Source organism: Grus americana, chromosome 5 (genome assembly GCF_028858705.1).
Source record: "Grus americana isolate bGruAme1 chromosome 5, bGruAme1.mat, whole genome shotgun sequence".
NCBI classification, from domain to species: Eukaryota; Metazoa; Chordata; class Aves; order Gruiformes; family Gruidae; genus Grus; species Grus americana.
The window spans coordinates 62,776,352-62,791,456 of record NC_072856.1 but is presented as its reverse complement, the minus strand read 5'-3'; the positions used below and the strand labels follow the sequence as shown (position 1 = coordinate 62,791,456).

Genomic DNA, 15,105 nt, shown 5'->3' with positions numbered 1-15,105 from the left:
TTATCCATCTCATGAACATTAGGTAGCAGGAGAACTCTCATAGGTTTGTAAGTTTAAGCAGCCACAAACAGAAGCGTTTCTGGTGGTTCTCTACTATGCTTTAGCAACATCTACTCTTTTTATTTTTTAGGCAAAATAAGGAATCAGCTGCTGTGCTAAAAACCTATATAAAATCCATATTGAAATATTTTTGCAAAAATATGGCAGATATGAAATATTACCTTTTATTTAAGGACTCATCAGTTCTAATTTTTTTCTGAGTGAAATATGTCATTGCTCTGAAAATTAACCTTATTTGATAGGAAGAATTCTGTGGCAATAAGTAAGTCTACAGTACCAATTCAGAGGTAACAAACACACACAAAATATTTACTACCTTTTATGAATTTGCTTTCAAAACATGGAACTAGCCCATTGGTCACAATAATGTATCACAAAAATTCATAAATCTTTAAAATAATTTATAAAATTTTTAATTCACAGCAGAGAGATTGAAAAAAATTGAATAAAAGTCTAGCTGCTAAATGTATTTTAGGTGGGAATTTCAAAATACTCCTGGAAACAAAAGGTGAGCAGATAAACTCCTCCAAATTAATCTTGAATGAATGGGAATTTGTGAAGTTTTTCTTATAACTTTTATCTTCATGGTAAATCAGAAATTGCTATAAAAGATTGTCAATTCACTTAGAGATGACTTGACACTATTGTTGGTTTTTAAAATTTTATTTATTGTAACTTTCAAGGGAGGCTACATTCCTGTAGGAAATGACACATTCTCTATTAGTATGTACTGCAATTTTAGAGAATGTACCTTAGAATATGCCTTTCCTGCAGAAGTATCTAGAAATAACTAATGCTGCACAGATAAGCAGGAAATAATGATACTGCAGTGGTGGTTAGGAAATTTGTGAGAACATTGAGAGATACATATAATTAAGTAAATAAAGTGAGTGAATAATTTTCTAAACAGTGAAATTCTCTTTCTAAAATGTGTCTAGTCCATGTTTTAGGAGAATTTTTTTTTTAAGGTTACTCATATTTTTGGCAGGGGTCCTATGAACAACACAGTTCTTCTGGAGAAAATTAAGGCATGCATAGAGTCCTTACGAAAAGAAAGAGATGGCTTAAATCAGTTGAAAACTCAGCAAGAAAGTTTATCTCAGCATTTAACATGCATGGATAAAGTGTTAACCGAAAGCCAAATGAGGCAACTGGAGCAATGGTGGCAACACATGGAACAAACAGTGCAAAAGAAACATGATCAAGTTGTGGCAGAAATCGATGAATTTAACCTGCTTATGAATAAAGTGCAGGATATTCAGAAGCTGATAGAAGAACAGTATTTACAGGCAGAGTCATATTCCTCATCTGAAGGAAAAGCCAAATACCCTGTACTTTGGACCACAAAGCTACAGGACATTAAACACAGTCTTTCTCTCTTAAAAAGAAGGATTGAACTGCAGATGAAAAGAATTTGGAGTGATCAAGAGAAGGTAGCGTTGGAGAACTCTATACATGATTTACAGAGCAAATTGGAAGCCTTATCAGTGCAACAAGCTCCTCGAGAGGATGTTCAGATGACTGGTCCTGCTCTCATGAAACAAGAAATGATGAAGAGGCTGAAAGAAAGTATTTCATGGGTCAAAGATTCACTGTCCTCTCTTGATCAGAAAGCAGCACTTTTCCCTAGTGATGTTAAATCACAGATCAGAAATTGTCAGCTTATGAGCACAGAAGTTCTAAACAGAGAGCCTGTGATTGTATCACTGGATTATGGGCTCCAGCACATCGTTCCCAGCTTGAACCCAGAGGAGATCTCTGATATGACCTTCCTTTTACAAACATTGCAGAATTCATACAAGGCTCTTGTTTTAAAATCAGCTCAAAGATTACAGCACCTAGAGCTCCAGCTGGAGGAGAGGCAAAGACTTATTGCAGAAGTACAAAAAGTTCACTGTCAGCTTCGAAACGCTGAGATGCTTGCCAGGCATGACATGAACCAAACCAGCACATGGTCAGAATTAATCAATCAACAAGCCATTTTAAAGGAGATTTTGAAAGATGTAGGGGAAATAGAAGGGCTGATCTCATCCCACTGTAAAGAGAGTCAGGTTACAGCTGGGGAACTGAGCCTGTCTGAAAAACTATTTTTGATTGATCAATTAAGAAGTCTGAAGAATAGAGCAAGGAGGACACAGAGGCAAATTCAAAGTAAACTTCATGAAATAGAAAAAAAGATAGCTGTCTACAGAGAGTTTGCTGAAGGAATAACTTCATTGCAGCAAGATCTTAATGATCTACAGTATAGTGAAATACACCTTGAGGAAGATGAATTACTACGTGCCGAGCAGGAAGTGAAGGATAAATGCAAAGCACTTAATGAAAAAGTATTAGCTTTTCAGTCCAATTTGTCACAAATAATGAAGTACAAAGAAATCTTCGACTGTGTAGGTCTACAGTGGGACTCACTGCAGCTGGATGAATTGCAAACTAAATTTTTTAAAATTAAAAATAAAATTAAAGGGAAGATAATACACTTTGATAATGTTGTTAGAGAATGGGATAAGATTCAAGCATTGCTAAATGAAATCCAGACTATGACATCCGCTGTAAGAAAAGAAGCTAACATCCTAAATAATAGCTCTAGCTCTTCTCCTGCTAAGAATCTTATATCTGCACAGATTCTATTTCAGACAGTTCAACAAATCATGTACTTAACCCAGGAGGTAGCAAATCAAATAAACAAAAATGAGGTCTTTGATGCACCATTCAAAGAATATAAGAGGAAAGAAATAAAGAGCCTGGAGAAAGATGCTGAGGAATTGAATCAGTTTCTTCACAACCTGGTGTCTGGTCTCCAGTGTGTAAACAAGGAAGATATTCAGAATGAAGTAGAACATATGTTCCACGTCATAAAATATATTCAATTAGAGGTCCAGCAGCCACTTTTGATAGACATAAAAATAATGCAGTATGAAAAGATGCGATGGGAAGCAATTCAGAATATGATGCAAGCCAAGTTTGCTGCTATTAAATGTATAATGGAAAAAGAGAAGGAAAACCAGGAAGACAAATCTCTTGCTGCTGGTATAGAAACAAAATTAGAAACACTGCAAGATCATGAAATACAACTGAAGACAGACATTGCTGCCCGTGTTGTAAGTATATTTAGTAGAAGTAAGGTATGGCCATATGTCTTTTCCCAATAATTAGATTAGGTGTCTGTGACTGTAGCATTTATATTTTCATGACTTATATCCTCCTTTTATTTTAATAACTGAATTGGCCCATCATCATCTCTGCAGTGGTGGATATGACGGGAATCATGATAAGAAACTAAGGATACAAAGAAATTAGTTGTATTCAGTTTGGTTATAATCAAGCAGTGGGGATTAGTGCAAGAAAAGAAAGGTAAAGGGGAAGAAGGAAAAGGTTGTGTTGAAATACTGAGCTGAAGAGAGGCTGGGTGCAATTGTCCTGGGATTATTCTTGGGACTGATTTTATGTAACATTTTCAATAGTGACAACAATGAAAATACCAGAAGTTCCTTGTTTCTACTCATAAAAAAAAAAAGCTTACCAGTTGGGAGTGATCAAGGAGAGTAAAACACAGGTCAAACCAATGTGATCAGGCCTCAGGAAGGGCGAGCAAAGGAAAGGCAGCCGGGATCTGAGGCTTTAACACAGGTATATAAGGCATTGACACTGCTGGAGGATCAACCTGATTCTTGATCTCTTTGTCAGAAAAGGTCCACTTAAACTGGAACAGATCCTGTTAGAGGGGTGAGGAATGTTGAGGGCAGTTAATAAAACTGAGTTTGCTCAACCTGGTAAGCTGAGGGCAAGGGGAAATGTAGCTGAGAAATGTGATTAGACTGGAGGTAGATTTAATGGGTGGACTGCTTAAGCTAAAGTAGTGTTAATACAGGGAGAAAGCATTAGTGAATAAATTTGTGTCGGAAACCAAAAGAGTCGTAACCTGGAACTGTGTCCTGGTCAAGAAGACCTGTGTCCTGACTGCCCAAGAGATCAATGGCTACAAATGAGGAAATATGAGGTAGTAGCTAGTAACAGGGGGAAGGAGTCAGCATCCTTGATAGACTTATGGTCCTGCTGCCAGATTTCCTGGTTTGCTGTGCTTCATCTTCACTGCTTGGGTATTCCCATTGTGTGGGAAGCACAATGCCAAAGTTTCCCTGCCCTGTGGGAATCCAAGAGCTGGCAAAGTCACTCATCATTCAGTATATGAAAAAGAAAGTGGGGTTAGCAAGAAGCATTTGGCTAGTCATAGTGGAGATATCCCCTGGAGCCGAATAAAGCATCAATGTGTGGGCTTTCCTTCTCTGAACAGGATGTATACTGCCATGTCCATAAGGGATCTTATGGCTCTTGTGTCCTGTCATCCTTCTCGCTGGACTTTTCCAGTACTGACAGTTCCTTCATAACCCTTGTTCCTATGGTTGAGGGCAGTCAATCCATAGGTTACAGCACTGCTCTGTGACTACCTAGGTAGCAGACTGCATTTGCCATGTGTCCTCCCTCACCTCCTCAAGCCAATTCTGGGAGCATTGGTCTCAAAGACAACCAGGTGTGAAATTCTGAGAAGACCGTCTGGTGATCGAGAGGAGCACAGCAGTCTTTCTTGATTGTTCCTTTGTCTTTTTAACACTTTCAGAGTGCTCTGGAGGAGGCATGTAAGACTGATGAGCTTTATACCAAGGCTGTTCAGCAGGCTGCCAGCTTCCTCGAGGACTATGAAGCTCAAGTCCAATCTGCTGCAGCAGAGCTTGGTAGCTCAGAGGAGGTCTGTCAGACCCCACAATGGAAACAAGAAGAGTTCGACTCTGCAAAGGCTAACATAGAAAACCTTTACTCCAAGCTGAAAAACCTAGTGAAACCAGAAGACAAAATACGTCTGGAAAATACTTTAACAGAACTAGTCAATAGGAGTTTGGCATTAAGGGAAAAGGCTCAAAGAAAGGAAGCTGATGAACAGAGGTAGGTTTAAGAGATCTTCCTAGATCATAGAATCCTAGAATGGTTTGGGTTGGAAGGGACCTTAAAGACCATCTAGTTCCAACCCCCCTGCCATGGGCAGGGACACCCTCCACTAGACCAGGTTGCCCAAAGCCCCATACAACCTGGCCTTGAAGACTTCCAGGGATGGGGCATCCACAACTGCCCTGGGCAACCTGTTCCAGTGCTTCACCACCCTCACAGTAAAGAATTTCTTTCTAATATCTAATCTAAATCTACCCTCCCTCAGTTTAAAGCCATTCCCCCTTGTCCTATCACTCCATGCCCTTGTAAGCAGTCCCTATAGCCCTTGTAAACAGGCTGCTAAAAGGTCTCCCCAGAGCCTTCTCTTCTCCAGGCTGAACAACCCCAACTCTCTCAGCTGTCTTCATAGGAGAGGTGCTCCAGCCCTCTCATCATCTTTGTCGCCCTCCTCTGGACTCGCTCCAGCAGCTCCATGTCCTTCTTATGTTGGGGACCCCAGAGCTGGACACAGTACCACAGGTGGGGTCTCACGAGAGTGGAGTAGAGGGGGAGAATCCCCTCCCTCGACCTGCTGGTCACGCTTCTTTTGATGCAGCCCAGAATACAGTTGGCTTTCTGGGCTGCAGGCGCACATTGCTGGGTCATGTTGAGCTTCTCGTCCACCAACACCCACAAGTCCTTCTCCTCAGGGCTGCTCTCAATCCCTTCATCCCTCAGCCTCTATTAATACTAGAGAGTTGCCCCGACCCACATGCAGGACCTTGCACTTGGCCTTGTTGAACTTTGTGAGGTTCGCACAGGCCCATCTCTCCAGCCTGTCCAGGTCCCTCTGGATGGCATCCCTTCCCTCCAGCATGTTGACTGCACCACACAGCTTGGTGTCGTCGGCAAACTTGCTGAGGGCGCACTTGATTCCACTATCCATGTCACCAACAAAGATGTTGTTAAACTGTGCTGGTCTTCATCCTCCTCAGACATTCCCAAAAATTAGTTCCTTATTATGAGAAATTTGACTGATAATAAACGCAGTGTTGTTTCTGCTCTGTTAGACCAAGGTAGTTCAGCAGGAAGAACTGTAAGCATTTCTGTTGTTCCCAGGTGTGACTGTAATGGAAGGAAAATTACCAGACAATAAGCTTATTGCTACTAATTTACAATGCAATCATTTTTTATATGTTCCAAAAAGTATGGATGCGGCTCGACTGAGGGTCATGGGGTGCCAGAATCAGAAGAAAGCCCATTTCCACAGTTCAGTTCTGGTGCAGGTTAGAAGAGTTTTCAGGGGAGCCCTAATGCATGTCATCTATAGGGTATTCTGATGGCTTGAGAAAGTAAAGACCAAAGACGACGCAGGCCATAGTTATCTTCCTTCAAATATAGATACAGAAGAGATCTGAAGTGCCTTCAGATACACGTACAGAAAAAGTTTGTGAGATAAAGGATTTTTAAATTGCTTGCTCATGATCCAGTGCTTCTGGTTCTATTGAGCATAACCTTAAAATCCGCTCTTATAATCAAAAGAATTTGATGGCTTTAAAGACTTTGCTAATAGAAAAGAGATGATAAGGTATAGAAATAAGAAACTGGAATTGTACAGACCACACATCATAGGGACAAATAGAATGTGTGTTACAAACTGGGAACTAATTTTTGGGGATGTCTGAGGAAGATGGAGACTTAGATTGAGACATACAATTCTTTTGAGCAGCTCCATGGCTGATATATGGATATGGGTACCTGTATTTCTTTACCTCTGGGGCATTTATACCTGCATCTCTAAAGTATCTCAGATATCAGACCTGAAGTGTATTAGAAATGCTAATTGAAGATAATTTGCAAAATAGTAAGGACTACTAGTTCAGAAGATTTTTATATTTTTTTTATTCTAGTGGGCATTATGGTTGGAGAGAGGAGCAACCACAACAAATTTTAATTGGTCTATTCATTATTTCCTACAGGTATTTTGAAAAATACAAAAGCTACACAAAAACCAAAGATAAGGTGTGTGATAGTCTTAACAAACTGGAAAAGATGCTTAGACAGTCTTTGTCTCAAATACCAATGTCTTATAAAGAAGCTTTGGAGCACTTAGAAGAAAGCAAGGTAAGGGAAGCTCTGAAGAACATGAAAAGCTCATGCAAAACTGTGATGCAGCGATGCGCACCATATGATATCATAGTAGAAGTTGTTAAATTCTTTATCCTGTATTTATATATATATAAAACCACAGAATATATTTATATACCTATAAAAAGACCAGATTATAATAGGCCATGTAAAATAAGTCCATCTTATTGCTGTAGAAATCAAATACTATCTGTGCTTAAGATAGCACAGTTACATTTCTGTTCACATCCCTCCTTGCTTCTTTGCAGGACCAGGCTTGATCAGGTTTCTAACATTGCTGCTGTTTTCCCTCAGAAGTGAAAATCAAAGAATTTCCAGTTTCCCCACCCAGGACTCTCTTGCTGCCTCCCCACCAGACCTCTGCTAGAATCAACCCCTTTGCTCTTTTAGTACTCATCATATTACAGGCTTGTCATTTTATATACCTGTAACTTCTGCTCGTTTCTCTTCCCTTCTAAATAACCAGAAAGAAGTGAGAACAACCTAATTGCCTGGGCACACTGTTCTTCTGTTTGTTTTGTTTGTTTTATTTACCTCATCTTTCTCTGCAGTCTTAGCCAACAGAACTCTCTCATTACAACCGTATTTAACCACCTCAGTGGAGTGATTGCCATTTTATTACAGGATCCTAATCGTGTTACTGAATGCTTCATTAACATTACTGACTGTATTGTTTTATTTATTTACTTGTTTATTTTTCCTACAAGATTCTAGTCTCCAACATTGACTCGGCTGAAGATGATCTTGTGAAGCTGAGGCAGGTCTCTGGAGAGCTGATGAGATTATGCAGAAGTGACAGGGCGCTGGGCAGGATTGTAACAGTGCTGTGGGAAAGTTGGCTGGGTTTGCTTGAGGTGGCCAAAGGGCTGGAAATTAACTGTGAAGAACTAAAGCAGGAATGGAAATTCATCAATGAAGAGGTGAGTTGCTCAAAAAAATGTAAGTTTTGGGGAATGTGGTAGGGAGGGGGCCCTCAGTAAAGTGGCATGTAAAGGGCTGAGATCAGTGCAGAGCATCATTTCCCACCCACCGATCAGCCAGTTATCCCCAGCCTTTCTTGAACCTGGAGTTGAAAATGATGGGGATATTTATAGTACAAATTCTCTGAACCCAGAACAACTCTGTGTGTGGTTATGTGCTTTGTTAGAGCAAGCTCAAATGTTTTGGCATACTTCAGAGGTTCAAGCTGTCTGGCTGTGTAATTCCCAGTACTTAGTCATGCGTATGAGTACATGAATAATGTAACTTAAGGTGATGGAATAAAAAAGCACTTTATCTCATGCTTTGACGTGTTGTTTACATAGCTGGAACGAGAAACAATAATTCTTGATAAGCTCCAGGAAGAACAGCCAGAAAGTCTTAAAGAGAAAGAAAAGGCCACCAGAGAGGAACTGGTAGAATTACTAGATTTTGTGAACTCATTTGAGGAAAATGTCAACCAGCAACAGCTCCTCTTACTCTTACTTCTTCACCGAACAAGAAACGTCCTGAATACATCTGAAAATTCTGAGGCAGAAGCTGCCCTTCCTGCCTTGTGTGAGATAAAGGCAATGCAGGATCGCTGTAAAAAGTAAGTGGTGTGAAATTTCTGTTGAAGATATGACATAGGACTACTTATAAGCACAGCATTTTATTGGGTATTAAAGAATATATGAAAGCTGAAATGCACTTAAAAAGGTAGTGAATGCGCTACTGGGTCAGATCCGTGCTCCATCTAACCCATCTGCTGGCTCCAGCAAGGGCACTGGGAGACGGTAGTTAGGGAGAAGACCTGAGCCTGGCCATATCGTGTGTGGGCTGCAGTTCGTGTTCCAATGAAGAAGGAATCAGAAGGGATGGTGGTGGATTTTGGAGGCTCCCAAGCTCTTGTGAACTTGAATGAGATGTGTCTCTCTTCCACTCTTACAAAAATCAGACCTTGTGCTTTTTGCAATGATGCAACTTTTGCCTTACTAAATGAGTGCCACTGTCAAAAATTTGCCTCAAATAATTTTTGCAAATCTGTGATTGTACTTGCCCTTCTCCATGCCAGCTTTTTGACATGGAATTCTTTGTGAATGTCTTCTGCTCTGACAGCATCTTTGGTCTCTGAGAACCTGAACTTTGTTTGCTGTTTAAATATGCATGCTATCTGATTTGGTCTACCAAACATACTTTGTTTAGCAATATCTGAAGACTCTTTTTTGAAGAAACTGAGACAATGAAGGACAGGAGCTCAGAGATTTAGTTACAGAAAATAATACTAAAATACAGACAAATGCAGTTCTGGATATATAGTTAAAAATATCTGTATTAAGCATGCTCTTTGATTACTCCTGCTTAGTGTAGAGTCTAACACTTGATGTATTCTTGGTGGAAACCTTTCGTAGGTTGTATGAAAAGACTAAAGACCATAAGGATTCTGTACAAGCTGAGATTCAAGAGAGGAACAAGATCACTGAAGAAATAAGTGCTGTAACAAATGCATTACAGAATGCTGCATCTGCATTGTCAGAAGATGCTGCTGGAAAGGCAGGACAACTGGAGGTTGGTAATGGCTCTGTTGTTGTGTGGGGACACTGGGAATATGTTCTCTTTTATGCTGGGGCTTGAACTTGCTCCAAATAAAATTAGTGGCATGGTATATGCATATGCACATTGACTTAAAGAGAATGAATCTGGCTCAGCAGAATACGACTGGCCCTGCCATGTCCTTGGTTTGCATTCCTCTCCCTCTCCGTGGTCCAGTTAGCAGCCGTAGAAATCTTCCCAGGTTGCAGAGAGATTCACAGGCAGTTGCATGCCTTTTAGGAAGGACTGCTTAGTGTACATCCTGCACCTCTTCCCCCTCTGCATACCTAGCCAGGGCAGCTTCAGGTGCTCTGGATTTGATGTTCCAACATCAGGGAGTTAACCTGGTAAATGCTTTTTAGAAATCAAATTGTGATCAAGACCACGGTCTCTACCAGCAGCAACCAGCACTCTGCAGACACCCAGTCTATACATTTCTATCATTTCAATATATTTTTGTTATCCTTCTTTGGATTCTTGACTTTATGAAATGCTATTATTCCTAACACTTCCTGAATGTGGGTTTATTTATTTATCATTTTAATTATATTTGTTTCAATTTAGTCTTATAATATTTATATTATCTTAATTTTTAAATCTTAATCAAAAATTATTTTTAATTATTATTATCCTTAAACAATAGAACTTTATAATTTATTTATTCTAGTGTACTAGGGTCCATTACAAATTTGGGCTCTCTTTCCTAAGTCTTGTACAAAAACTAGTTGGGGGACCCCCCCATGTATTTTCTTTAGAAGGTGGATGCTTTAAGCTGGCAAAGGGCTAGGAAAAGTACAGAAGCCAAAGACTGTGATGGCAGATATGAGCATTTTCCTAGGGGTTAGCACAAGAGAAATGTTATCTACATCTTTAGGAAGTTCTGAAAACCCGTGAGCTAGCATTACTGCAGTGAAGCCTTGTGGATTTGTCTGAAAGGGCTGGTTTTCTATTTAAAATTATTTAGAATTAGAATTTAGAGTTGACTCTACTCTTTTCTGAGTTTTTTCTGTCCAGGAGGAAATGTTACCACTGCAGGTGCATGATGCGTGTGCTTTCCCCTCACATAGAAACTGTGTGAGTCTGAGCACCTAAAACTCACCCAAAAGTGAGTTTAGACCTGGTTTCTGTTCCTGACAGCCAATGGCTCAAGCAAATGTTAGCAGCAATCCTGTCAAACGATTTCTTTGTAGCAGTATGTCACAGCTTGCCTGTTCCTTTTGAGACGATTCAGCTGAAAGGATTGAAAAATTCTTTAATTTTACCTAATGCAAACACCAGTAAGCTAAAATCTGCAGGACAATTTCATCCTTGCTTCCAAAGAAAACCTTGTTTCTGTAAAATCTATAGCATTATTTGGGGCTCCATTGCATTTATTGAATGGAAATGCCTATTTCACTTACAGATGACAAATCTAGGTTAGTCGGGTGGCAAAGTTTTAACTCACCAACTTAGATGAATATGCAAATAGGAAGTGATATCATCTAGTCCCCTAGGAGAAAAAAAAAGGGACAGTTTTGAAAAGGAACCTACTTTCCAGCTAAATAATTTGGGAAATGTGAACATGCATTCATGTACAGAAACCAGTTCGCAGAGACATGCTTTGTTTTGGAGACTGATGTTGTAACTGATTCTTTCAAATTTGAGTCAGGGAATCTATAAACTCCCATAAATATGGGCATAATCTTAAATGGGCCATTTGACAACAACAGCCTTCTCTATGGTAGAATTAGGCACACAGCTGTTTCATGGGTTTGAGGTTTTTAATATGAGACCCAGTTGTTGTGGGATGACAGGAAATAAATCAATCTCAGACTTTTACATATTTCTTCTGTACATTGTATTTGTGTGAGGGAAAAGATTCCCAAGTGAAAACTAGGAGTTAATGGCTTACCATTACCCCCAATTGAAAAAGAAAAGGATGTTAATTTTAATGTCTTTCATTGCCTGGTAGGAGTGTTAGATCATTTTCCCCAATAACTCGAGTTAACATTTGAGTTTCTCAAACAGCTGAGCATTGGGAAAAGGAACTATAAAGCAAACAAACAGAACTTTCCAACTTGAAATTCTAGAAAACCTTCAAAACAAATGAGTTTCTTCATTCTCTCTGCAACAGGACTTAGATCAGATTTTATTTCTAGGCCACAGGCTGCAGACAGTTGTTCAAGTTTCTTTTATCTCGTAAAACCTACATTCTTCATGCAGAACTGGAAACTACTGTTTTGAAAGGAGCCTGCTGTGCTGCTCTGCGCAATTGCCTGAAAGCAGACACTTCAGCTTGAAACCTGTTGCTTTTTGTGGCCTTTGTGTTGTTTATAATAATGAAGGAATGAACATTGGCTATTAAACGTCTTTCAAAGGGAAAATGCACTTTTGGCAAAAGAGAGAGTACAAAGGTTAACATTCAATCATAGGAGCGCTTCAAATGATTACATTGCTATAGCCGTCAATAAACATCAGTGCGTCAGTTGCCTGACATGGAGTAGTATCAAGTTTAATTAATTCTTACAGATTGAAAAGCATCATTTGATTAAATGAGTGAGTATTTCTCAAAGTTAATTCACTTGCGGAGGTAGTCAGATTAGGTTTGATACCACAAAAACAACTTTTCCCAACCATAATCATGGTAGGAAATATAAACCATAGTATGTATGTATGTATGTATATATACATATCTATGTATACACACATGCACTCAGTATGAACTGGGTAAAACTGCTGAAGTTACTCTTAATTTTGTAGGAGGTTCAGAGTGTGATTGCTAAAGAAAGTCAAACTCTAAAGGATATCATGGAGAAACTCCGGATCAAGTATTCCGAAATGTACAAAATAGTACCTGCAGAGATCGAAACACAGTTGGAGGACTGCAAGAAGGTATTGCAAGACCTAGAAGACAAGGTAACCGTTGATGTAATTTTCATATTTACTTTTTTGTAATGTATAAATAAGTAAGCAATATCTGATGATGTTCTAACTATAAATTTCAACTTGAAAAATTGATTATTTTCATTTTCATTTTCCTCTCAGTGAAAATGTATGCATGAGGAAGGATTCCTCATGTTAACTGTCTCCTTTTAGAACAACCTTACAGTAAGCAGTGTGAATATAACACTTTTTCTTTTCTGTTAAAAGAGGACATGGCAGAACCACTAGCAATGAAGTCTTAGATATGATATGGATGCTGTCTTCTATCCAGTCTGATTCTTAAACTGAACTAGTAGTCAAAGTTGATTGGGAAGTTTGTAGAGTTTAACTGAGAAAATATTTTCAAAACTGAGTTAAAAGAGGACTTTGAAACTGGATTTTTTTTTTATCTAATTTGCACAGATGGTAGGTTATCACAGCATGGTTCTTTATAGCATCCCTTGGGACATGGTTGCATTCCTTTAAAAGCAGGCAGGGAATTTAAATATCGAAACAACATTGCCTTGGCTTTTTGCAATGTTTTCTACCTATAGGGTCTATAAACAATTAACTAAAAGCACAATTAAAGGAAAATGGAGTAATGCTGTAAGTTTGGGGTCAAATTTTAGCCTGGTATAATTATTATCATTGTTATTTATTCATTTGTGTTATATTAAAAAGAAAAACTCTTCCAGTTCTCTTATTTCAGAAATAATAATGTTTAATGCTAATTTTAAAGGCTAAATCTCAGTTAATTTGATAAAATTTCAAATTTTAATAAAACAATTTTGAAATCCAGTTACTTATTAGTTTCTATCAGATTATTCATTCATTTTTATGTGGCATTAAATATTTAGAGACATATTCATTACAGCTTATTAGTTTTAATTTGGTTAACATTGTAATTTCTGTTTCAAAACAGAACCAGTCTTTTCAGAACCAACAGCTGGGTAGGAGAGGGAAGGAGAAGGGAAGTTAAACTGGATTCATTCTTGGGGGTTTTTTTCTGTTGTTCACTGTTTCATTTACTGAGATAAAAGATTGTCCCAAATCCCAGCATTACATGTTGGAGTGAAAGAACTGGTCCTGGAAACTAGCTAACATTTGCTTTTCACATTTAGGTAGTGGGAAACAATATAAACTATCTTGGAATTTTTTCAAATGCATTTGGGAAACAAAATAAATCCTCATGGAACTGGAGACCGATTTAGTTACATACTAGGAGATACCAGCATGTGTTAAATTGAATTAACTTGTCATATTTTAAGGGCGTTCTGCTTTCTTCTAAATCTACTAACCTAAAAGTGAAAATAAATTGTACTTTTGATGCCATGCATTTTATGTGAAAAAGGTAATAAATTTATCTCAGTAAGAAGTCTTGTAATTAAAATCCTGCCCTACCGATGACCAGAATATTGACAGATGCAGTGTTTTTTCTGAGGAAAGATATGAAGTTAGTGCTTGATCTGCTTTCTTATTTCCAACTGTGTTGCATCGCTCATACATATTTCTCTTCTATTTTGGAAATTGGCGCTACAAACATCAATGATTTTTCATGTTTGGTGTATTCCAGGATAGTAGTAATGGTCAAGTGTTTAGTGATTTCAGTCTTGAGTTTCTTTTTCCAAGGAGTCTTAGGCACTAAGTACAGCCTGGACTTCACAGCTTTTTTGCATAAGCATGAGTATTTAAGAGGCGCACTGTAGTTCTTTTTGCTGTATGTTTATATTTATTAATGCAATTTTATCAATACAATACCTTACTATGCGTATTATTATATTGGTCTGACATTACCTGTTGGAATCTATAAATAATAAATAATGTTAATAAAATTAAGACATAAAGTTGTATAAATAATTGATTAACTAAATAATTATCTTAATTCCTCTTCCCACAGAAAGGATAAAGTATTTCAGTATAAGGAGCTTCAAACCAGAATAACTACTAAACTAGAAATCTTTTGCATCAATGCATAATAAAGCTGTGCAAGGTGCATATGCCTCATAAATCCTAGGGCTGCAGCACACAAAGAATTTACTATGATTTAATGATTTCCTGCTGCTTGGCTGACCCTAACAGCTGTCAGGGCTTAGTAAGAAAAGATGTCACTTTGGGCTAAGAGCAAGGACTTTCTCATTCCTTGCACTTCATCTAGTCCACAGTAACCTGGTACCTGACTGTGTCGCTCAGTTTTGTGCTCAGACAATTACTCAGCTTCAGCTTACTTGAGAGTTTTTCTCTTTACATAGAAAATCAGGCCCTCCAGTGTACCAATTTTTCATTTCTGTGGAGTTCTGCAGACTAAAATTAAGTTCCACATACTTTATGGGGCTCAGAGCCTTTCATTTTAGTAATAAATCTCTACATTTATATTTAGAAATTCACTATACATTGATGCACTTCCATATTGCCTCATTTCTTACATGGAAGTACTAGCTGTCAGCTGAGACATAAAGGTGTCATTCCAGGTTTCTTACTGCATAAATCTACATGTGACCCTTTCCACAATGCAGTGTGATTAGCCTC

At 38.4% G+C, this 15,105-nt stretch overlaps 1 protein-coding gene across 6 annotated transcripts in view; it reads left to right on the top strand.

Moving 5' to 3' along the window:
• Window positions 1-15,105, top strand: part of SYNE2 (spectrin repeat containing nuclear envelope protein 2) — a 201,830-nt gene that overhangs the window by 85,090 nt on the left and 101,635 nt on the right. For all 6 annotated transcript variants that reach the window (XM_054825951.1, XM_054825955.1, XM_054825950.1 and 3 more), the window contains exons 50-56: window positions 1,049-3,158; window positions 4,676-4,998; window positions 6,960-7,104; window positions 7,836-8,048; window positions 8,433-8,698; window positions 9,498-9,654; window positions 12,418-12,573. In XM_054825951.1, the coding sequence (XP_054681926.1) occupies window positions 1,049-3,158; window positions 4,676-4,998; window positions 6,960-7,104; window positions 7,836-8,048; window positions 8,433-8,698; window positions 9,498-9,654; window positions 12,418-12,573 (3,370 nt within the window). The remainder of the gene's footprint in view (window positions 1-1,048; window positions 3,159-4,675; window positions 4,999-6,959; window positions 7,105-7,835; window positions 8,049-8,432; window positions 8,699-9,497; window positions 9,655-12,417; window positions 12,574-15,105) is intronic.